Source organism: Callithrix jacchus, chromosome 8 (assembly GCF_049354715.1).
Source record: "Callithrix jacchus isolate 240 chromosome 8, calJac240_pri, whole genome shotgun sequence".
NCBI lineage: Eukaryota > Metazoa > Chordata > Mammalia > Primates > Cebidae > Callithrix > Callithrix jacchus.
The window spans coordinates 81,627,599-81,652,308 of record NC_133509.1 but is presented as its reverse complement, the minus strand read 5'-3'; the positions used below and the strand labels follow the sequence as shown (position 1 = coordinate 81,652,308).

The 24,710-nt window shown below is 36.9% G+C and overlaps 1 protein-coding gene across 4 annotated transcripts in view; it reads left to right on the top strand.

Annotated features, from left to right (window-relative positions):
• Positions 1-24,710, top strand: part of MDGA2 (MAM domain containing glycosylphosphatidylinositol anchor 2) — an 871,115-nt gene that overhangs the window by 524,683 nt on the left and 321,722 nt on the right. For all 4 annotated transcript variants that reach the window (XM_078334840.1, XM_078334839.1, XM_017977077.4 and 1 more), the window contains one exon: positions 17,337-17,533. In XM_078334840.1, coding sequence (XP_078190966.1) covers positions 17,337-17,533 — 197 coding nt within the window. The remainder of the gene's footprint in view (positions 1-17,336; positions 17,534-24,710) is intronic.

Below are 24,710 nucleotides of genomic sequence, written 5' to 3'. Positions count from 1 at the left end.
GGCTTGAGTTTGTAGCTGTGCTTACTGAAAATCCTGAAATTACTAGACTCATACGGAATTGGGAGAAAACTGCCTGAGCTGTTATAAAAATTGTGAAATCTGAGGAGAAAGAAGAAATCACAAAGCAAAAAAGGACAAATTTTAAAAAAAGGATTTATATCAGAGTTCTTATCTTTGATTTCAAAAGATAGAAGGCAGCAGAATAATATCTACTGATTATTAAAGAGAAGACTGCAACTCAGGAATCCTGTAGCTAGTGACCATGCCATTGACCATAGGGAAAAAATGTTGTTGCATAGGAATCCAGTGAGGACTCCTTTACATTATACAGTCTAAGGTATATAGTCTAGAGAAGATTGGAGGAAAAAAATAGTGACCTCCAATGGGGCAAGAGTGAGTGCGTGTTGGGGGAGGGTGGTGTTTAAATCTAATGGATATGAATAAACAGTCTGCTGTGTGTGGACTAAGACCCAGTTAGATTCTTGAAATTGAAAGCTGTGAATTTAAGGGAAATCTAAAATCAACAAAAACAAAATGTAAGAGTTGGGGTTGGGGTGAGAGAAAAGAAATAAAAAGTGTTTTAAAGTTTCTTGTCAGGGGCAAGGATGTGGGCAGCAGAGGTGGAGTCAGAGTGTGCCCTGAAGGGCATCTAAAATTTTTGCTTTATTGAAATGAAGAGAAAAGGGGGAAATCGATCACCTTGGAAAGGAAAAAAATTACATCATCTTGGGTATTTTCTCAAAAATATATTTGACTATATATGTATAAAACCTTAAATTCTAATATGTAAAGATTTGTATGGTATAAGTTCTAACCATAATATAAATAATAAAAAGGTGATTGTCAAATTATTTCTTCTTGAACATTTAAAACATACCTTGATAATCTTTATCTTTCCGATTTTAGTATATGTGCTGCCAAAGCGAGCATGATAATCTTTATATCAAAGGGAAATCAATAGGTAAATTATATACCATCTAGAAGGAACCTAAACAGGTAATTCATAATAAAATCTTTGAATAAAACAAATGCAAAATTCAATGGAAAATCAGCTCAAAATGCTTTCATTATTAAAAAAAGAAATGGAATAGTAGAAATTCTCATTCTGATGAATCAGAAAAGTATAATTAAACTAAGTAAATTAATACATTAGTAAAGTAAAAGCTGAAAATAGCATAATAGCAAGCAAATACAGCTAGACATTTTTGAAAATGATAAAAATAAAAATAAAAATGACAAACCTGTTGCCATTCTAACAAAAGAGGGAAGAAAGGAAGTAAAACTATTCCTGATTCGGAACAAGGAAAGAGATATACCCTTATGTAAAGGAGAGATCACAGAATTAAGAGATGCTTCATGCTCCTCTTATGGAAATTAATTATGTTGTAGCAAAATTTAAATTGCTAAATGTTGTCCAGATAGTAGTGCCAAGTAAAAAATACGCTTTTAAAGATAGTATTAGAAATGTGATTTCAAAATTAAATTTCCTGTATTTGGTGATGACACCAGGTCACATGAGTCTGAGTTTTCACTTACCTAAAATTAAAATTTTATGTAAATTTAATTGATTTCCAATGAACAATTCCAGTAGAATTTTATGTTTGTATGTGTGTGTGTATGTGTTTATTCATTTATTTTAGAGACAGGGTCTTGCTCTGCGGCCCAGAATGGAGTGGAATGATATGCAATTATGGCTCACCACTGCAGCCTCGACCTCCTGGGCTCAAGCAATTCTCTTGCCTCAGCCTCCTGAGTAGCAATGATTACAGGATGCACCATGCCCAGCCAATTTTTAAAGTTTTTGTAGAGGCAGGGTGTCGATATATTGCTCAGGCTGGTGTTGAGCTCCTAGACAAAGTGCTAGGATTATAGGCATAAGCCTCTTCTCAGCTGCTGTTTTTGGTGGTTGTTGTTGTTAAAATAATCTGGACATTAACTGCAAGATAGACACCTTAGAATAACCAAAAAAGTGTGAAATAGAATAGCAATGAGGTACTGAGACAGGGTGAAGTTTTGTTAGTAGAGTTCAGTAGCTAAAAACTTCAATGTCACATTAATGTGCTTTTATACAAGAATAGAAAAATAAATTCTTATAACAGAAGATAAATGTGAAGTAGATCCTAATGTGAAACTTTAATACATGATAAATTTCAGGTTAACTTGTGGTAGAATGATGTTCAGTGGTGGTGTGGCTACTATATCTCCATCAAAAGAAAATTACATTAGACCTCTAAGTGACACAGCATTCAAAATTCAGTTCTGGGTGGAGTAAAGACTTCATCTATAATCTAGGGGAAAACTAGCCATATTTTATTATACTTTACCAACAAAAGCCATACAAGAAAAGACAGTCCTGTCTTATTAATTAAAAATTAAGTTATATGTCTATGAAATGAGATTTACTAAACAAAATTAATAATCAAAAGATTATAACCTATAATATACATAAACTTTTTTTTTATTTTAAAGAAAAAGATATTTAACCCAAGGGAAAAATAGACAAAGGGTCTGAGCAGGCAGTTCAAGGAAACAAAAGTCTAGAAAACCATCAAATGAAAAACCACTCAAGTTTCCCAGTCATCAGGGAAGTGTAAATATAGAGTAACAATGAGCTATCACTTCACACAATCAGACTACATAAACATTTAGAAGAGTACAAAGCCTGTTATGGCTGAAATTCAGGAAGAATACTCATATGCTTGTGGTGAAATGTATATTTCTTTTGGAAAGCATTCAGGCACAGTCTGATATAACTAGTTACAATTCAGTCTCCCACTTACAATAATTTCCCCTAACAAAATGAAGCCAGCAGTTTCAAGATAGATATTTAGAGACAATTAATGGGAATGATTGACTAAATTAGAAAACATTCATGACCAGGGATATTGTACAACTATTTTTAAAAGGGGGAAGGATTAGAACCCTACCTCGGAGGAATTTCCATGAGCTAGTTTTAGTGAGAAAAGTAAGATTTATTTTTACGTGTTACATTAAAATTCCCATGTACTTCCTCCCAGACGTATGCACAACCCCTCCCACTATCAACTTCCAATACCAGAGTGGCACATTACAACTGATGAACCTGCACTGACACATCATTATCACCCAAGTCCATAGTTTACATTAGGCTTCGTTCATAGTGTTACAAATTCTACAGGTTTGGACAATGTATCATGACACATATCCACCATTTTAGTATCACACAGAGTAGTTCCACTGCCCTAAAAGCCCTCTGTGCTCTGCCTATTTATCCCTCCTTCCACACAAACATTGGCAACCACTGATTTGTCTTGTCCAGAATGTCATGTATTTGGAATCATATCATGTTGCCTTTACAGATTGGTTTCTTTTACCTACTGAGGTGCATTTAAGATTCCTCCATGTGTACACATGGCTTGAGAGCTCACCTCTTTTCAGCACTGAATAATATTCCACTGTCTGTATGTACTACCTTTTATTTATCAGTTCATCCACCGAAGGACATCTTGGTTGCCTCCAAGTTTGACAATTAGAAATAAAGCTGCTGGCTGGGTGTTGTGGCTCACACATATAATCCCAGCACTTTGGGAGGCTGAAGCAGGTGGATCACCTGAGGTTAGGAGTTTGAGACTAGCCTGGCCAACATGGTGAAACTCCATCTCTACTAAAAATACAAAAATTAGCTGGGCAGCTGTAGTCCCAGCTATTTGGGCGGCTGAGGCAGGAGAATCCCTTGAACTTGGGAGGTGGAGGTTTCAGTGAGCCGAGATTACACCACTGTACTCCAGCCTGGGCCTCAGAGTGGGACTCCTCATCTCAAAAAAAAAAAAGAAAAACAACACTTTTCTCATGAATGATATGCAAAACCATCAGGATAATATTAGCAAAGAGATATACAATATGTAGTTGCATGTATTTTAAAAAATGTATTAAAGATGCAATGGATTTTAATTTGTTTGAGTAAATGAGTAAAAACAAAATTTCACATTAGAATGAATATATCTATGTTTTATAGATAGCCTCACTCTTAGAAATGTTGCATTTGGGGAAGTTGGCTATAAGTATTCGTTTTGTCTTTTATTTTGTATGTTCAAATAAGATTACCCATTGTTAGAAAATTGCTATGTAGGAAAGATAAGAAACATTTCTTGTTACCAATATTTGCACAAAACTTCCTGTTGACTTATCAAAGAAAACAATGCTTTTGAATTGCTATCTGCAGAAAAAAAACTACAAATAGTTGATATTGAGGCTTTGTTTTTAATTATTGATGTCTAGCAATGATTTGATTCTCTTTTGTATAGCTTCACAGTAACAATTTCATTCAGACTGTGGCAGTTGACACATGCATATAATTAGCATTATCTATTCTTATGAGCTATCACTCGTATAGTGCATTCATACTGTAGTTATATTGGTAATATAAATTCTTGTTCATAAAATGAAAAATACTTTTCTAGCTTTCGTGCCTCTAGGTGTATTGAGTAGTCATTTTCCTTAAGGAACCACATTATATATCTTCTGTATAGGATTTTTAAGATTTCTGGAAGTTTTCAGAGAAAAAGATGACATCCAATATAGTTTTTAGTGTGTCTTTGCCATCTGGGTTTTCAGATTCATTTGGTTTAAATCAAAGATTAAAGACAGAAAAATTGGACCAAATGGTGGAATAAACCCCTGTGGAAGACATGCTTCTGCTGTGATTATTTTTGAGATTAATTAATTCTTTAACTTGTAACTACACCCTGTGACTTTAGTCACAGTTAATAACTGATTAATCATAACTATATGGATTAATTGTACCAGTGCATGTTGGGGGTGGGTTCACTTGCTTATGTAACTGGAGAAACTCAAGTGGAAGTGGAGAGTGGACTAAACAAATGCTTCCATAATTCAGTGAACTAAACTTTAATGAAGCTATTTAGTGTGTAATAACTGACTTTGGATTTTTTAGCGCTAAGAAAGTGTGTGCTTTAATGTAAATATTGGGAGGAGTCAAAAATAATTTTAAGTTTTCTAGCTTAGAATCCTAGGAGCTTAAATGAAAACCTTCTGAAAAATAGGTACATGCAACAGCTAAACTAAATCTTGGCTGGGCACAATGGCTCACGCCTTTAATCCCAGCACTTTAGGAGGCTGAGGCAGGCAGATAACCTCCTCTTGAGGTTAGGAGTTTGTGACCAGCCTGGCCAGCATGGCGAACCCCCACCTCTACTAAAAGTAAAAATTAGCTGAGCATGCTGGCGTGCATCTGTAATCCCAGCTACTTAGGTGGCTGACACACAAGAATCACTTGAACCTGGGACACAGAGGTTGCCGTGAGCCAAGATCATGCCACTGTGATCCAGCCTGGGTGACAGAGACTCTGTCTCAAAAAAAAAAAAAAAGAAATCTTAATGTTTAGTTGTAAAAAATCATGTTAAAAATGTCACAAGACCCTTGGGGTGTCACTTTGCCAGCTGGAAACCTCTGTGGCCAGTGGCACCTTTACCCAAGTTTTGTTCAGCCTCATTGGGTTTGTTTTGTCCACTTGGCCTGGCAAGGCTGCACTCAGCTTGTGCTACCAGCCTGGATCTCACAACTGCCAAGGGTGAGCCAAGCATGGAGTGGTGAGGGGTATGTGAGTGACCACAGGGTCTGGCCACTGTGCACAGCCAGGCACGCCGGCTGTGGTGGGGTGGGCAGCTCCATTGGCTCCCTGCTAGGCTGCAGCTGGATCAGGCATTCTCTAAGCAGCTTTCACTGCAGACACTGGGGAACGTCGTGGTGCCCAGAATCTTGGAGACTCAAGGAACTGCACAGTCTTAAAGAGAATGTCACAGCTCTGGCTTGGGGAGCTCCTAGGTCTGGGTTCCCCAAAAAACCATGGCTCATCTCTGTTTCTGTCTTCTCTCCTTTTCATCACCAGCAATGTGGCAAGCAAGGAGGCATGTTTCAGCCCTGTTTGTGTTAGAGCTTTTTCAGTCCTACCATTTAGAAGGTTCCAAGTTCTTGTCCCATATCCAGGAATAATGAAGTACATGGACAACTACAGGTGTGAGCAAGAAGAGGAGCTTTATTGAGCTATAGTACAGGTCTCAGGAGACCTGAAGTGGGTGGCTCCTTTTGCAGGCAGGTCATCCCAGGGTCTATACAGCCCCCAGAGACTCAGAGTGGGTAGCTTCTATCTGCAGGCAGGTTGTCTTGCTGAGTGTACAGTTGTCAGTGGAGAGGAGACCCCCAGAGTGCATAGCTCTTTTCCCCATTTAGGTCATCCCATTGTCTGTCCGAGTCTGGTCGAGTCTGGAATTTTAATGGACTCCAAAGGGGAGGAAGTAGGTGCTAACTGGTCCATAGGCAGCCATGGGCAAGACTGGGAAAAGCACCATAAGTTCTCACTCTGGTAGAGGGAATTGGCAGCCTGGTTCCCATGCTACAGAGTCCCTGGTTTTAAGGTGGGGTTTTACAGGGATCCTGCCCCTGTCTGTCCAGGAGCCTATCTGCCTTCTGCTCTCTTCATGGAGCCCAGGCTGTTCACCCTAAGGGGTGCCTGCCGGCTGGTGCCAAGTGGCCTTCAGCCCCCTCTTGGCCTGTCTACTGTGCTTGTCAGCACCCAAAGTCCAGAGGTGGGTGAAGCAGTAGGAGGCTGGTGTGTCAGTGCTGCTCCTAGCACGTACACACCAGGCCTGGTCATGATGGTGCCTGGACTGGGCCACAACTTTGCTCCAAAACTGGGAGCTGGGAGCCAGGAGAGGCCAGGCTTCCACTGCCACAGGCAGTGCAGGCGCAGGGGCTTCACGGGAGGAGAGCACAGCGATGTCTGGGTCCCTTGATGTGGCTGGGTGGCTGCAGCTGCGCCTGGGATCGCAGAGGTCCCACCCCAGCAACTTGAAAGTGGGTGAAACTCCTGCTTGTTCGTGGCTCCCACAGGCTCCATGGAGTGCACAGCCCTTGCCGCATCTCTCCCACTGCAGCAATGTTTTTGCAGCAGCCACTCCAGATGGGCCACTGCTACCATCAAAAGTATACCACTAAAATAACAGTTTACTAAAAGTAGTTATTTCAAACATTGGGCATTTTCCTAAAGCTCCTTATGTTTTATTTTATCCTAGGAGTTTAGATGTACTAAGCCTAAGGAAAAACAAGTTCTCTCAGCTTAATGAAAGACAAAATAGTAACAAAGCAAAACAAGACTCTCTTGATCACATGTTGTCCTCTACTCTTTCTTTTTTTTTTTTTTTTGTCCGAGCCAAATTTCTTGAAGGGATTATACCCATTAATCTCTCCATGTTTTTACTTGACTTTCTCCATGTTTTACTTGACTCTGTAAAGTACAGGAAAGTGCTAGACCCATGACTCCACTCACACAACCCTGGCAAAGGTCACCAGTGATCTATTACTAGCCAAATTTAAAGTCACTTTTTAGTTTCGTTGTCTTTTCACTACTTTCTCCGCTCTCCAGCCTCTCCACGTGTGGAAGTGCTATTTATTCGCTATTGATTTGTTTTGACTCTACCTCTCCTCCTCTTTCATCACTTTTTCCTTAGTCTTTTACAAATTGCTCTTGCCCAACGTGTGCGCGTGTGTATGCGCGCGTGTGTGTGCGTGCGCGCGTGTGTATGTACGCGTGTGCTGCCCAGGCCGCTCTCATTGATCCTTCCCTTTTTCCATTCTCCATACTCCTTAAGTGGTCCATTCCCCTCCATAGCATACTGATGACTCCCAAATCCATATCTGTAGCCCAGATTTATTCTGGCTCTAGGTCCTGTGCATTGCAACTAGAGGAGCGAGTCACATGATCCAAACAAGACTCATCAACTTTCTTACCTTTTGCAACTCCCATCCCACCCCACCCACAGCCTGGTAAAGTTCTCTCTTTACATTTCAGGTTTCAGTTAGTGTACTGTCTATCCAACTGCCAAAGCCAGGTCCTTAGAGACCTTTTTTAACTCCCACCTTTTGCCCAGCCCCGTTTGTAATCACTCACCCAATTCAGTTTACTGCCTCCTCTCTATGCCTATTATAACCCTTATTTCAAAGCCCCTGTCATTGTTCATCTCAGTTGTTACCACCACCTTCTTGCTGGTCTTCTTACCATTCTTTTTGCCACCTCCAAATCTCTTCTCCAGAAAGAGGGTGATCTTTCTAAAGCGAAAACTTGGCCAAAAAGTAATATAATGAAATTGATTTTCTTTAGCATAGATGGTGCTACTAAGGATTTGGTGCATTTTCGTCTCTCAAACATCATACCAAATTACGATTCCTCAACATCCAGAAACCTTTCCTAGCTTTGCTGGATATCTGATATTGGCTCTGATATCTCAGAACTTTATATGTGCTCCTTCCTACTTTTCACATGTATACATTACTATATACATGTGAAGAATTTTGACCTGTTTAATAAAAATCATATGCTGTTTACTTAATATTTTGTAATTATTTAATATATTACCTGACATACTCTCTTCATAATTTAGGATTTATTTCAGGCATCATCTATTCAGGAAGCCTTAACTATTCTTTGCAGAAAGAAATAGTTGTCTGTATTTGGCTTACATCTCTGTAGGATCATTTATTTGTGTTGTGTTTTTTTCATCTTATTTATATTCTTTTTTGGCTCATGAATTGTAGGCTACTTGTTAACTGAATGATTTATATTATGCTTAGCATATTGTAGACATGTAAGATATGAATTAAAATGAATATAAACATTTTAGATTAAGGCATATTTGATGATAATACTCATCCTGTTACGAATATACTGGCAAATTACTTGAGCTCTCTGAAACGTGACTTCTTAGGACATTAAAAGAGATGAAGTTTCTTTCAAAATGAAATTAGTTGGCATATGTGAGGTCTCTTCCAAAAAATCCTGGCCCAAAATAGGTATTCAATAAATATTAAGTATATCACTCATTTGATTATTTGTACAGCATGTCCCAAACACCTATATGTTGAGATTAATAGACTCTCAAAAAAAAAAAAATTGTAAGGTAAAACTGGGCAAGTAGATAATTCTTATAGGTGTAAAAAGAAAAACTGTGGAAAAATTCAGATTGTCTTGGAACATTTCTCTTACCATTACATCAAATCCTATGTCAATTTTTTCATAGCACAAATTTTTTAGGTAGACAATTGCTTCTAGAGTTAAGAAAAACAGCATATATTATTATATATGAATTTTCTTAAACTGACTTTAATCTACCAGTGTTTGGCATATTTAATCAGCCAAGAAAAAGTTTAAAGAAAATTAGTTAAAAGTGGTACCTACTGCATTTAAGTGAAAAAAGATTGTTTAGATTTTTATTATGATATATATCAGTTGTATTGCTGAAAACTGACATTGACTATATTCATGACAGATTAATCTTCTTTTATGTTAATTTGTTAGATTATTATTGTTGCCCATTATATTGGTTTCCAAGACTCTAAGGTATGAGTCCTATACACATATAAATATATTTTATAGGAAACCATATTAGTTATGTTATGGAAATATATTTAAAATATTCATATATCAAATGTACTCAATTATTTATATTACTGTATACATCTGAAGAATTTTGGCCCCTGTTTAATAATAAAAATCATGTGCTCTTTACTTAAAATAACATTTTGTGGTTATTTCTTATATCATATTTGAATTTCACACATGTAGTCTATACAATTAAAATTATTATTATTATTTTTTTTTGAGACTGAGTCTTGCTCTGTCACCAGGCTGGAGTACAGTGGTGCAATCTCGGCTCACTGCAACCTCCGCCTCCTGGGTTCTAGCAATTCTTCTGCCTCAGCCTCCCGAGTAGCTGGGACCACAGGCGCGTGCCACCATGCCTGGCTATTTTTAATAGAGACAGGGTTTCATCATGGCCAGGATGGTCTCGATCTCTTGACCTCATGATCCGCCCACCTCGGCCTCCCAAAGTGCTGGGATTACAGGTGTGAGCCACCATGCCCAACCAAAATGTTTATTTTAAAGAGAATAAATAAATATAAATAAAATAACAGAAAATAGGTAAGTGCGGTTACGTAATATCATCAGAGGCATAAAGTATGAAAATTGACTGTTGAATAAATATAGAGACAGATTTTATGCTCCCTGAACTACATTTAAAAGCTAGAGAAAATTATGCATTTTTAGTAGAGATGGGATTTCACCATGTTGGCGAGGCTGGTCTTGAATTCCCTACCTCAGATTGTCATGGCTCACTGCAACCTCCACCTCTTTGGTTCAAGGGATCCTCATGCCTTCTGAGTAGCTGGGATTACAGGCGTGTGCCACCATGCCTGGCTAATTTTTGAATTTTTAGTTGAGACGGGGTTTCACCATGTTGGCGAGGCTGATCTTGAATTCCCTACCTCAGATGATCCACCCACCTTGGCCTTCCAAAGTGCTGATATTACAAGCATGAGCCACTGCGTCCAGTCAACCATTGATAGCTCTTGATCACTATAGTGGGAACTTTTTAAAAACATCACCTGTGATAAACAAGGATACGTACTGATGAAAGGTAATATGTTTTACCTGTGAGTTCAATATTTCAGGCTTCTAAGGAATTCAGAGGAGAGTAATAATTATAAGGACAATGGAATCAGTTAGGTTCTGTTGGGTTCCTTTTTTGCAATGGAGAAAAAAAATGACAGTTTGAGTGTAACTAATCATTATTTGACAGTGATATGAGAGCATAAGACCTCTTTTGCAAAATGCAGAGATTCTTCTGCAGTCAGAGGTCATAAAATCTGATAATAAGGCTTAGGACTTATTTAAAAGTAAAGAGAATTTCAAGAGGCCTGCCTCCTCACCTACACCAGAGTCTTGAACCCTGGTTGGGAACAAGGGGAATCTTGTAGCAGGTGTTATTTCTGGGTTTATGGACTCCATAACTTTGAAGCCTCAAATTTTCCTAAACCATCTGGACCTACAGAAGTCGCCTGTTCTTCCCTGTTAGAGGAAAGTGATTTCCATCTTGCTTGAAGATGATACAGAAACTTCTTCCCTTGGAGGTAACACACACCCACTCTTAGGATATAACCCCACCTCCATTCTGGCCACCAGATTGGTAAAAGACCAGTAGATAATATTACTTGGCTATGGAAATGTTGGGTTTCTAAGAGAAGAAAATGATTATGCTTCAAATTAGCTGTAGACCCCAGCCAGCAGTTAGGGAACTATGTATGGAGCTAGATTCCGAGGCTGCTGGCTGAGATGGGTTGGAGAATATGACACTGAATAAAATTGAAGGTGGAAAATAAGGTCAAGTGAAGATAGTGACACAGATTATTGATATGGGAACATTCTGATACAAGATTTAACACTTAGACAAGGATGGCAGGAAATAGTGTTAGACACTGCTAGGATGGCTCTTGGAAGCTTGTGGAAAGGAATGGTCTCCACTAACTAAAGTATAAATGCCAAAACTGCTGTACAGACAGTGAAAAAAGGACCAAATAACTCAAAGATGGGGAACGCTAAAGTGAATATATCAGCTAAGGTTCAGAAATATCATCAGCTCACGCTTATTTATAAAGGCTTGGAAGACATCTCATTGACTAAAGCAATAAGAAGGTGCTGATGACTGAGACACAAGCATCATTGAGAAGCTCAGTGGTGATTGTCCTCTGTAGAAAAATGTTGGTAACAGTAGATGCTATTATAGAATTGGCCTCTCATAACAGTGAGGATGACAGTTCTTCAAAATAATAGAGGCTAGGTGGTAGTTCTTAGTTGACACAAGAAAAGTAGGTCTTGACTCACTGCACCCTCCACCTCCGGGTTCAAGCAATTCTCTTGCCTCAGCCTCCCAAGTACCTGGGACTAGAGGCACCTGCCACCATGCCCAGCTAATTTGTATTTTTGGTAGAAGTGGGGTGTCACCAGGTTGGCCAGGCTGGTCTTGAACTCCTGACCTCAAATGATTCACCCACCTCAGCCTCCCAAAGTGCTGGGATTGCAGACATGAGCCACCATGCCCGGCCAGGCACACGTATCTTAATGAATGGCTAGTTCAAATATATCTAAGACTCCAGATTCACAGCTATGGAGATGGTTAACAGAACACAGCATCTCTAGTGGAAAGTAAGTGGACTGTGAACAAACAATTGCACAGGCTACACAATTAAAATTAAAAATAGGTGAATAAGAGTCTACATATGGACACCTAATGAAGAGCCATGACTTCCTGTCCGATATCTGGACCTGAGGCAGTTTTCAGACTTTGACCTCATTGACTAAAGACTGAATCACCAGAAGGGAACCCAAAACATTATAGCAAATGTGTATGGTAATTATTCTCTCAGTTCTTTTTACAAAAAAACCTACATCCATTTACTTGGACATATATTAAGGAAAAGGGACTCCTGAGATAATTTGATACTTTGAGAAACGTCATACACAGGACACAAATTGACCTGGATATCTGGGAATCCGGAGTGGGCACATTGCCATGGATTATCTGGTCATATCATGTACTACATCAACTAAAAATGCCAAGTTAATAGAGTGAGAGAATGGCCTTTTAGAGAGGACAATTGAGTCTTGTAGAAAAAATATCCAGTAAGGAGTGGGTGCTACCCTCCAGGAAGCAGTTAAATTCTAAGTCAGTGACCATTATTATATGCTTCCTTTTCTCCATGTAGAATACATAGGTCCAAGAACCAAGAAGTGACCTCACTATCATCACATCCAATGACCCTCTGGGGGAATGATTTCTTTCCCGCAACTCTGGGCTCTGCCAGTTGAGAGGCCCCAGTTCCCAGAAAGAGAAAAAGCTTCTATTAAATGACATAGCAAGAGTCCCATTAATATTTAAACCATGGCAGCAACTCAGTTGCTTCCAGCTTCTGTGTTAGCAAACAGCAGAGAAGAGTCGTCACTATCCTGTTGGGAGTGAGCAGCCTATATGACGCTGTTGGTAGGACTGTTGTTACATAGTGAGGCAATGAACACTATGTTTGATACCCAGTTCATGCAGTGAGTCATTTCTGTTGAATTCATTCATGTTTAGACATTTCTAAACAAGAATGCTCTGCTAGGCATTCTCTTGTTCAATTTTGGTCGTAAACACACAAGTACAGTAGCCTCGGTTTGAAAAGGATATGATGATCAAGGGCTTAAATTTGACAGAATTTTAGTACTGCAACTAGGTAAGCTACCTACACCAAAAGATGTCTAGGCTGGAGTGAGCGGATTCTTGAATGGCGATAGTAGAAGGAGATGATGGATATAGTCCTACTATAGTTCCTTTTGAATGTTTTCCCAGAAAGAGACTAACTGGAATCTTGGAGTAGCTTTTCCTGGACGGATTTATCGCACTTACCCACACCTAGCAAGTAGATCTGAGTGGATACTGCAGTGCACCAGTCAGATGCCTTCCTCAGGACTGAAGCACTCATTCCTCCTGAGAGTATCACTAGATAACTGCTATCAGCTAAAATTACCCTGTGTAGAAATAAACCGAACAGATCAGGCCCTACCAAGGTTATGTCTCCTAGTGAGGAGTAGCACAAATTGAATGACCCGTTGATAGGGGAGGGGAGGGTGTATAAATCTTAGCCCCTTAGCCTCAGGGCAGGGCAGCTCTGAGGGGATATCACAGCTCAGAAAGTTCTACAGAGCTACTGAGTCCTGCAACTGTACTGTCGTTCAATCCGCCCCTTGATCAATCCTACTTCTTTTACTCTCTCAGATGTGTTGATCTGTAAGGTACTTCCCAGAACCATTTGTGGACACACATCTCTGAATCTGTTTTCTCAGAAACCTGTCCTAAATCAAATGCAAATATTCATTATGTATTTAGTAATATAAAGAATATATATTAAAATAGATTTAAGTGATATGTGTGTGTAAATTAAATTATTCTATGTATAGATATCTACACATGTGCATACACGTGGGCACACACACACATGTATAATCTCCCTTAAAATTATATATTTTTAGCTGTGCTATCGTTTTACTTGTCTAAAACAAATCTTGTTTTGGCATGTTTTAAAATCTGAAATGCAAGGAAACACTTCAAAATTTCTAAACATGAATGAATTCAACAGATAGCCAGCACTATAAGCCATTGTCACAAAATTAGAATCTTAAAAACCAATTACCCAAAAGTTATTCAGACCAGGGAAAAGCAGGTCTGATCTATTCCAGACTGAGTCTGTTGACACCGCCACGTAACAAGAAAAGAGCTAGGGATACATTAATAAATGGATGTTGGAAAGTGCAGCCCTATTAACAGTTTGGAACTCGCCATTGAGTTCCATTGGAACTTACCATCCAATTCTGCTTTGTTCCTGACCTTTCTGAATTCAGAATTTAATTTTTATAACATATACAGCTCTTAACTTCCAAAAATGAGCCTGTGACTAAAAGAAGTTATGTTTTGAACAAGAAAAACAAATGGTTTACAGTTGAATCAGAATTATCTTTTTTCAAGTCACTAAGGCTAAATTCAGTTAATATATATATGATATATGTGAAAGGCGAATTACCAAATTAATAAATAATTGACAGATTTTTAAAACCTCCAAACATTTCATAATAATGATGCTGGTGTCCCTAAATATTGAAACTTAATAAAACCAGAGAGCATATATCACTGCAGCTAATAGAGCGAATTTAAATGGAAAGTTCCTTTAAACTTTACCAAAAAGTAGCAGTTGTTCTGTAAATTTACACTACTAAAATTAGAGGCCTTTGAGGTAGCTGTGAAAGTATTCTAATGTTGGAAGAAAAAAAATCCTCAGAATGTTGCAAAACTAGAAATCAAAGTAGGGCTGTCAAGCGATTCACATTTGAAAGAAAAAAAAACTTTTTAAAAAATGGGAAAATTTTGGATTCTGTTCTTTACTTTGATTCTCTAGGGTAGCTGTTACTTCACTGCTTTTGTTGGCTTTTTATTATGTTAACACATCAGAAAGAGTCTTTTCTAAGGAACAATGCCTGTTAAATATTTAGGGTAGCATATGCTCACTCAGTTCAGTATTCTTTATTTTCAGGCCTTTGTAAAAGTTTTTGTCATGTAGAAGCATTTGATAGTCTGGACAATGGGCAAGTGGCATTTTACCTATTTATAGTAATAGTTGAGTGTATTATGAATTGGTGAAATAAAAACAAAATGGCATAGACTCAATAGGAGTTTAAATGAGACTCCAGTAATGAATACTGATAATATTATTAATAGTAATAGGTGACTTTTATTAAGCATTCATTAAAAGTAATAGCAAAAACTGAAATTACTTTTGCACCACCTTAGTGCTGTGTGTCCAGGGCTTGATGGACTATCTCATTTAATCCTTTGACAGCCTAAATAATATGGTATCATTATTATTCTGATTTGCTGACAAGGAAATTGAAGACGACAAAGTTAAGTAACCCTTCTTGGTTATAATTAAAAGGTGATAATGAACACAGCAGGTTTCACATCATACTTAAAGTATATACTAAGTTTATACTACCACATGGAACTAAGAGCTGGTTGCTTTAAGGCAAGTACACTGTTAAAATTTATTTTTCTCTTAAGAACCTGGAATATGCCATATCAGGGGTTGGCATATTATGGTCCATTAGCCAAACCTGGTTGAGGAGTACCTGCATTTATAAATTGAGTTTTACTGGAACTCAGCAATATTCATCATCAATTTACCTACTGTCTTTGGCTGCTTTCACACTGCAATGGTAGCAATGAGTAGTTGAGACAGTAATCATTTGACCCACAAAGCCCAAGGTATTTATGAATTTTTCAGAAAATGCTGAGCCTCTACTGTGTAGTCTTTCTTTAGGATACATGCAAAAGGACACATATTTAGTTCCAATATCCAATAATAGAAATTGGAATGCCTTTTAATAATGCCAATAATGCCTTTTAGCACTCTTCAAATTAACAGATATAATCTGGAATATAAAATTTGAGATAACATTTAATCCTGTGCAAGGTCTTATTTTGGTACTATAAATATTCTAATAATTTACAAGCAATTTAAAATTGTTTTTAATATATAAGTTATAAATAATTGGAAAAAGAAGTATATTAAGACAAAGAGGTCCTGTACAGTAGTTCACGCCTGTAATCCTAGCACTTTGGGAGACCGGAGGTGGGAGGATCACCTGAAGCTAGGAGTTTAAGACTAGCCTAAGCAACATAGCCAGACCCTGTCTGTAGAACAAAAAAATTAGTCAGGCATGGTGGCACATACCTGAGTCTCAGCTACTCAGGAGGCTGAGGTAAGGGGATGGCTTGGGTCCAGGAGGTTGAGGCTGCAGTAAACTCTGATTCCACCACTGGACTTCAGCCTGGATGACACAGCACAGCCTGTTTCAAAAAAGAAAAAAGAGAAAGAAAAAGTTGGGCAGCTTGGTACTAATTTTTGTTGTCACTGAGGTTCATTGCTTTGGTAAAACTCTTGAGTTTGAGTGTTTTAAAGTTTTATCTGTCTCATGGAACTCTGTTTTATGTGGCTATTGACAAAGAGTTGGAAATACACAAAATTATTTGTACTATATCAACAAATAGAGATACTAATATACTTCTTACTAGAAACGTCTTTGCAAATGAATTCAATAAGCTGAGTGGAAAAAAAAAGATCCTAGTGCTAAGTAATACAGTCAATGAGGAATACACATTTTTGGTTGGGTTGCATGTGCACAATACTTTAAAAGTCATCTATCTATTGTTGCCAATGCTTTTGGTGTTTTAGTCCTGAAGTCCTTGCCTATGCCTATGTCCTGAATGGTTTTGCCTGGTTTTCTTCTAGGGATTTTATGGTATTAGGTCTTATGTTTAAGTCTTTAATCCATCTGGAGTTAATTTTAGTGTAAGGTGTCAGGAAGGGGTCTGGTTTCAGCTTTCTGCACATGGCTAGCCAGTTTTCCCAACACCATTTATTAAACAGAGAATCCTTTCCCCATTGCTTGTTTTTGTCAGGTTTGTCACAGATCAGATGGTTGTAGATGTGTGGCGTTGCCTGTGAGGCCTCTGTTCTGTTCCATTGGTCTATATCTCTGTTTTGGTACCAGTACCATGCTGTTTTGATTACTGTAGCCTTGACACAAGAGGAGAAAATCAAACACCGCATGTTCTCACTCATAGGCAGGTGTTGAGCAGTGAGAACACATGGACACAGGGAGGGGAGCATCACACACTGGAGTCTGTGGTGGGGAACTAGGGGAGGGACAGCAGGGAGTGGGGAGTTGGGGAGGGATAACATGGGGAGAAATGCCAGATATAGGTGATGGGGAGGAAGGCAGCAAACCACATTGCCATGTGTGTACCTATGCAACAATCTTGCATGTTAATATGTACCCCAAAACCTAAAATGCGATAAAATAAATATTTTTAAAAAGTCATCTAATAACATTGCCATTTGGTTGTTTTTACTTCTAGATTTGGATGACCCAGTAGTAACTGTTCATCAAAGTATAGGCGAAGCTAAAGAACAATTTTACTATGAGAGAACAGTGTTCCTCCGGTGTGTTGCCAATTCCAATCCACCTGTTCGGTACAGCTGGAGACGTGGCCAGGAGGTCTTGCTGCAAGGATCTGATAAAGGAGTTGAGATTTATGAACCATTCTTTACCCAGGTATGAATTAAGGTACAGTATTTCCACCCTACTCTGCTAGGATACTTTCCTAATTCAGGCAGCACGAATTCATAGTCTTTGAAAAGATAATTTCTCTGTTTTGGCCTTTCAAAACCCAATATGTTGTTGACTTAAAGATTTAAAGAACTTCAGTATAAAGGAAAACTTATTCTAATGTGTTAAATTTAAAATGTTAAATCTTGAAAACATTTTTTTAACTTAACATGTCCTAACATACTTTTTTAACCTGTAAGTTTTCCTGTGTTTCACTATAACATACTTAGTTATACATTTTGCTGACTGATTTGGGTTCTGTGGAAAATATTTCTCAAAAGGAGAGATTTTGATTTCCCTATTTGCAAATGGCAAATAACTATTGAAGAAGTGAAGAAACCTATTTGAAATTTATTTGGCTTTAGTTTTAGGAGAGCGACGTCTTTAGTTTCCTTCAGTCATATTTGTTTTTGACTTGGTTTAGACATCGAGCTTTAATTATGTTAAAAATGAAAATGTGTCATTAGTCATTAAAAACGGTTTTAATAAAAGTTGAATTCACTTTACGTAGAGTAAATGTAATATGAATACTCCTGTGTAATACATGAAGAGTAAGGCATTAGTAAGTCTTGAGGAAGATATTGAAATTTGTAGGAATATTTATATGCTGTTATAATAAAGGTTTTGTCATGACTGGAAAGAAGCACAAACCTAAATTAACAATGAAAAAGGTTTAAATTTAAAAAACATGTGGACAAATATTTAAAAGTGTTGTGACCTTGAAAAGTAGTTTTTAAAATTACATAAATTGGCCGGGTGCAGTGGCTCACTTCCGTAATCTCAGCACTTTGGGGGCCAAGGCAGGCGAATCATGAGGTCAGGAGATCCAGACCATCCTGGATAATATGGTGAAACCCTGGCTCTACTAAAAATATAAAAATTATCCAGGTATACTGGCACATGCCTATAGTCCCAGTTACTTGGGAGGGTGAGACAGGACAACCACTTGAACCTGGGAGGGGGAGGTTGCAGTGAGCCAAGATTTTGCCACTGCACTCCAGCCTTGGTGACAGAGGGAGACTATGTCTCAAAAAAAAAAAAAAAAATTACATAGATCACAAGATAGTCAGGAATTTGACATATCATACATACATTTGAGATATCTATATATCTCTAATGAGGAAAATGTAAAACTAATCTTTATTGTAAATATTTCACTTCATGGTTTTAAAGATTAATACAGCTTTCCCATCTAAATTCTAATAACATAAGGTTATTCTGACTTTGCAAATATCCCAGCATACCAATTTTCACCATCGAATATATTTCCTTATATGGTAAACTAGGCCTGACCTCTTTCAGATTATATAGTTTTGGATATTTAGACATTAACTGTGGAATAATGCAGTGATTATACGATAACACTGCACACATCATAGATATTCCTGTTTTGCAAATAGATTATAAATAAAAATATGTATTCTTTATTTTGTTCAAAAGAACAGTTTTAAATTGCAAAAATACAAATGTCTAAAAATCAGCATCACATATGTATTACTAGTCAGTTTACCATAACATAGCATTGAAGCCTGTTCTAATCTAATTGTCTCTTTATTTAGGCCATTATGATATTAAGTATTCTCTGCTAGCAGACGGGACTGAATTTTCCCCCATACATTCTGCAATACTTTTAATTCATTCTTCAATTATTACTAAGATGAATTTTTTTAGTTAAAAATATTATCCAGATATTCTGGATAATAAATGAATTATCCAGATATTCTGGATAAAATGAATTTTTTTCGTTAAAAATATTATCCAAATATCATGTTACATATTTTTCTATTGTCAATTCATTTTCACAATATATACATTAAGATTTAGAAAATGTTTCCTGTAGAATGTTGTCAAACATGGTAACATTTACAGATAGTGAGGTAAATGTAAACATCCTTTCACTCTATGGCTATTACTTTTACTTTGCTTGTTTTCGAGATGGAGCCTTGCTCTGTCACCTGGACTGGAGTGCAGTGGTGCAGTCTGGGCTTATTGCAACCTCTGCTTGCAGGTTTAAGTGATTCTTGTGCCTCAGCTTTCTGAGTAGCTGGGCTTACAGGCACCCACCACTATGTTGGGCTAATTTTTGTATTTTTAGTAGAGATGGAGTTTCATCATGTTAGTTAGGCTGATCTCAAACTCCTGACCTCAAGCAATCCACCTGCCTCGGCCTCCCAAAGTGCTGGGATTGCAGGTGTGAGCCACCGCACCTGGCCATATGGCTATTTCTAACCTGCAAATGAGTCTAGTCACTTGGAAATGAACACATGAACCTTGGCCAGATTTTGGAAAATCTTTTATACTGTCAAAATATTTAGGAATTTCTTTTAAATTTACTAAACAAGCACAAGAAAACTTCTAAAAAAAAAACTGATACATAAGAATTGTACATATTTATCTGGTATGATTTGATGTTTTGATACATGTGTACACATTATATCATAATCAAATCAGGATATTTAGCGTATCCATTACCTCATGCATTTATCATTTCTTCATGGTGAGAACATTCAAAATATTCTCTTCTAGCTATATTGAAACATATGATATAGTATTGTTAGTAATAGTCAACTTATTGTGCAACAGAACGCTAGAATTTATTCCTCCTCAATGTAACTTTGCACCTATTGACCAATCTCTTTATAGTCTCCCTTCTTCCTCCCTCCCTCTGGCCACTGCTAACCATTATTATGCTCTCTAATTCTATGAGATCATCTTCAGATTCCATACATGACTAGGTAATATAGCATTTGTCTTTCTGTACGTTGATTATTTTACTTGACATAATGTCCTTTAGATCCATCCATGCTGCTGGCTGTGGGACAGACCTATCATCTGCAGCAAGATGGATCGATCTGGAGGACATTATGTTAAGTAAAATAAGCATTAATTATTTTATAGCTGTGTTTGTTATTTCATATTGAATTCCATTATGTACATATTCCACATTTTATTCATTCATCTGTTGATGGACAATTAGATTTATTCCATGTTTTGTCTATTGTGAATATCCTCCAATAAATATGGAATTGCAGATATCTCTTCAACAAACTGATTGAAATTCTTTTGGATCTATTCAACAGTAGGATTGCTGGATCATATTATAGCTCGATTTTTAATTTTTGAGGACCCCCCCCATACTGTTTTCCATAATGGCTGTAATAATTTGCACTCCCACCAACAAGGTATTAAGCGTTCCTCTTTCTCTGCATCCACAGCAGAATTCATTATTTTTTGTCTTTTTGATAATAGCCATTCTAATGGGAGGAGGTGATAGCTCTCTGTGGTTCTGTTTTGCATTTCCCTAATAATTAGTGATGTTGAGCATTTTTTCCATATAGCTCTTGGTCATTTGTATGTATTCTTTTGAGTAATGTCTTTTTAGGTCTTTTGCCCATTTTTAAATGAAAAAATTTTTTTTTCTTGCTATTGAGTTCTTTGAGTTCATGTATTTTCTAGATATTAACTTCTTATCAAATACATAGTTTGTAAATATTTTCTCCCGTTCTGTAGATTTCTTCACTGTGTTAATTGTTTCCATTCCTGTGCCCAAGCTTTTTAGTTCAATATAATTCTGTTTTTCTACTTCTGTTTCATTTGCCTGTGCCCAGACAAATGTCATGAAGCATTTTCCCTGTGTTTTCTTCTAGCCGTTGTCTTATTTCAGGTCTTATATTTAGGTCTTGAATCCATTTTGAGTTGATGTTTGTATATGAGGAGAAATAGAAGTCTAGCTTTACTTTTCTGCATGGGAAGATTCAAGCTTCCCAGCACTATCTGCTGAAGACACATTGTCCTTTCCCTAAAGTGAGATTTTGGCACTTTTGTTGAAAATTCATTGGCTGTAAGTGTGTGGATTTGGTTGTATTGTCTATTGTGTTCCGTTTGCTATATGTCTGTTTTTATGTCAGTACTGTAACCGGGTTTTTTCTTGGATGCTGGTGATTGTTGTGAAATCTCGGCCTCCAGCCTCTTAAGGAATAAGCAGTGGGCCACTGCAGGTGGACCGTATGCTCGTAAAGCCAGTATCGGGCCCAAAAAGTGTTGCAGAAAGGCGATTTTATTTAGTTAGAGAAAAGAGAGGGCAAGGGGAGAAGAGAAAGCCTTCCACTAAGAGTGTGGAAGGGGATTCCCGAGAGATAATCCTGCCAATTGTGTGGGCGTGGACATTTATCCTGGGAGGCACCCCCACCTTCTCCAAGACCCTGGGCCAATGAAAGGAGTTCCTTAGAACTTCTGCTGGAGTGATTGACTTTTAGTTTCTTCCCATGCTTGCAAAATTCAAACATAAACCGTTGAATCTCCTGGATGGAGAAAGATGGGAGGGGGGCATGGTACCTGGAAATTCTTGCCCTTAAAGCTACGCCCCGTTATGGACCCAGAAAGAGAACACGTTGCCTCAGTACTATGCTGTTTCGGTTACTATGCATTGAAGAGTATTTTGAAGTCAGATAACATGCCAACTTTGTTGCTTTTGCTCAAAATTGTTTTGGCTGTTTGGGGTCTTTAGTGGTTTCATACAAAGTTAGGATTGTATTTTCCTATATCTGTGAAGAATTTCTTTGATATTTTAACAGGATTGGATTGAATCTGTGGGTCACTTTGGATAGTACAGATATTTTAACAATGTTAATTCTTCCAATCCACCAACCTGGAATATCTTCCAATTTATTTGTATCCTCTTCAGTTTTTCCCATCAATATTTTATGGTTTGCATTGTATCAATCTTTCCCCTCCTTGGTTAAATGTATTTCTAAGTATTCTTTAGTTAGATAATAGGCAGAGGCCTTCTTAACACTGAGGATTCATCATCTCAGAGAAGCCGTCTTTCCTTCCTTTTTATACCTCCATATTGGGTTACTCTTGCCTTGTTTACTTTATCTTTTGCTTATTATGCTAGTGTTTCTATGTCTATATAGACAAAACATATGTGTTTGTGTGTATACACATGTATATATGTAACTTTATATAAACATATATATTTCTTAAGTGTTATTGATTTCTTGAATTGTTTTCCTTACTGCATGTGTACTTCATTATGAAAACACTTTTGTGTTAGCATTGTTTGTATTGGAGCACCTCAATAATATTTTAATTTTTAAATGTATCTCCATAGGTTGATAGTCACTGGCCTTTGTGACTTCATGACATAAACAAGATTCAATTAAAGTGACTAAGATCTACCATATTCAAGATATGGGCATACCTTTGCCAAAGATACAGAGGTCACTAGGCAAAGCTCTTCCTCTAATATTTATTGATATATAAAGAAAAAGTTAAAGTGAACAATAATTATAATATAAAATAAAAATCGTTGTCAGAATAGAGGTACACAACACTGTTATGGAGGGAGCATTCAAAATGGATGCTCCATTTTGCACCTGCAAGTAATGCAGAACAAAGACAGTGTCTTCAAAGATTAACCATGTCTCTGGTTAGTTAGAACAGTAATTAGTATGTGTGGAGAACAGGGGATTCTGAAGCAGGGAAGGCATACTGGGAATATATGGTGGAAGGATTTCGATAAGAGATCATACGTCTGCTTAAGTTTTAATGTTAGAAAATGACATTTCTTTTAAGGATATGTTTTAAATAATAATGTTATTTAATAATACTGTCTTGTTTTTAATAAGACAGAATTTCTAAGATAATGAGATGTATCTATTTTGTATGCTCATTCATAATGTGTTAGTAACTGCAGCAATTTGAGTTGAGTATTCCAAAAATCTGTTGAGTGACAAAAATCTTGTTTATACCTTTTTATATACAGTGTTTCTAGAAAAAAAGTTGGTCCATGTTCCTAAAGCTGATATGAATTCATAAGCATATAATGCACTATTTCTAAGAGGAATAATTATGCTTTTTTACTTCTACTCACTACTAAAAGATGTAGACTACTAAAAGATGTATATAATTTTATATTTATAAGTTTGTAATAAATTAGCCATTAAAGCTTCATAAAATGAATCTAAATTGACAGGCTTTATATGTAAGGATCGTAATGAATGAATATACATTTTCTAATGTTCTAGTTTATTTTATAAGAAATATGGAAACACTGCTTGAGGCTGTATGTATTTCTTCACTAGAGAAATGTCAGCATTGGTAAGGGCTACTAGCTACTATACATTGTATGGTTTCCTTTTATTTTCTTTATTAAAAAATAATGACAAAAATTAAATATATGTATTGTAGATAATCTGGTAATTGTTTAAGAAATGTTAAACAGTTTTTTAAATCTTACAAATTGAAAATTCACTTTCCATTTGTCTGGAACTTTCGTAAAGATGTTTATGACATCATCTTGTGTATTGTAATTATACCATCTAATTACAAGACTGAACATATTTACATCAATTACATAATTAGTTATAATTAGTCTAATTAGACGAATTATACAATTAGGCAATAATCAACTCAAAATTCCTTTTTACAAATCATGAAAATTCACATGCAAAAAGCCTCCCAAAACCCAAAATATCAAATTCAAATGATCAACAAAATAAAATTAACATCACGTGATAAAGTGGTTATAAATAATAAACAATTATATTCATATCACATGTATATATATATATACCATTTGATAACATTAATGTGTTTGTGCATCTAGTCTCTGCTTTCTTATGTGTTCTGCTGTATTGTTTTAAAATACTATATCCTGACTGTCATGAATTAAGAAGGTGTAAGGCTCAAAATTTTCCATAATTCTGTTATTTAAAAAAAATTCCTTTAACAGACTTTCTCTCTATTACCTACTGTACCCATTGACATGATATATACATTAATTTTACATGTTAACTTAGAGACCATGTAACCTGGGTCCTCTAGGTTCACATGTTTTAGTATCTTGTGTTCTGACTGCAAGAAGTTATCATTTTAGCTCACCCAGAACAACTCTCCAATCCCATAATAGCTGAACCATTGGGAAATCATGGATCTAGAGGCTTTTCTTTCTTTTCTGTCTATCCTTTAGAGTCTATTTTATTTTGCCATAAAGGAACACCTGAAATTAGGTAATGTATAAAAAAAGAGATTTATTTGGTTCTCAGTTTTGCAGATAATACAAGAAGAAACATGATACTGCATCTGCATCTGGTGAGGGCTTTATGCTGCTTTCACTCAT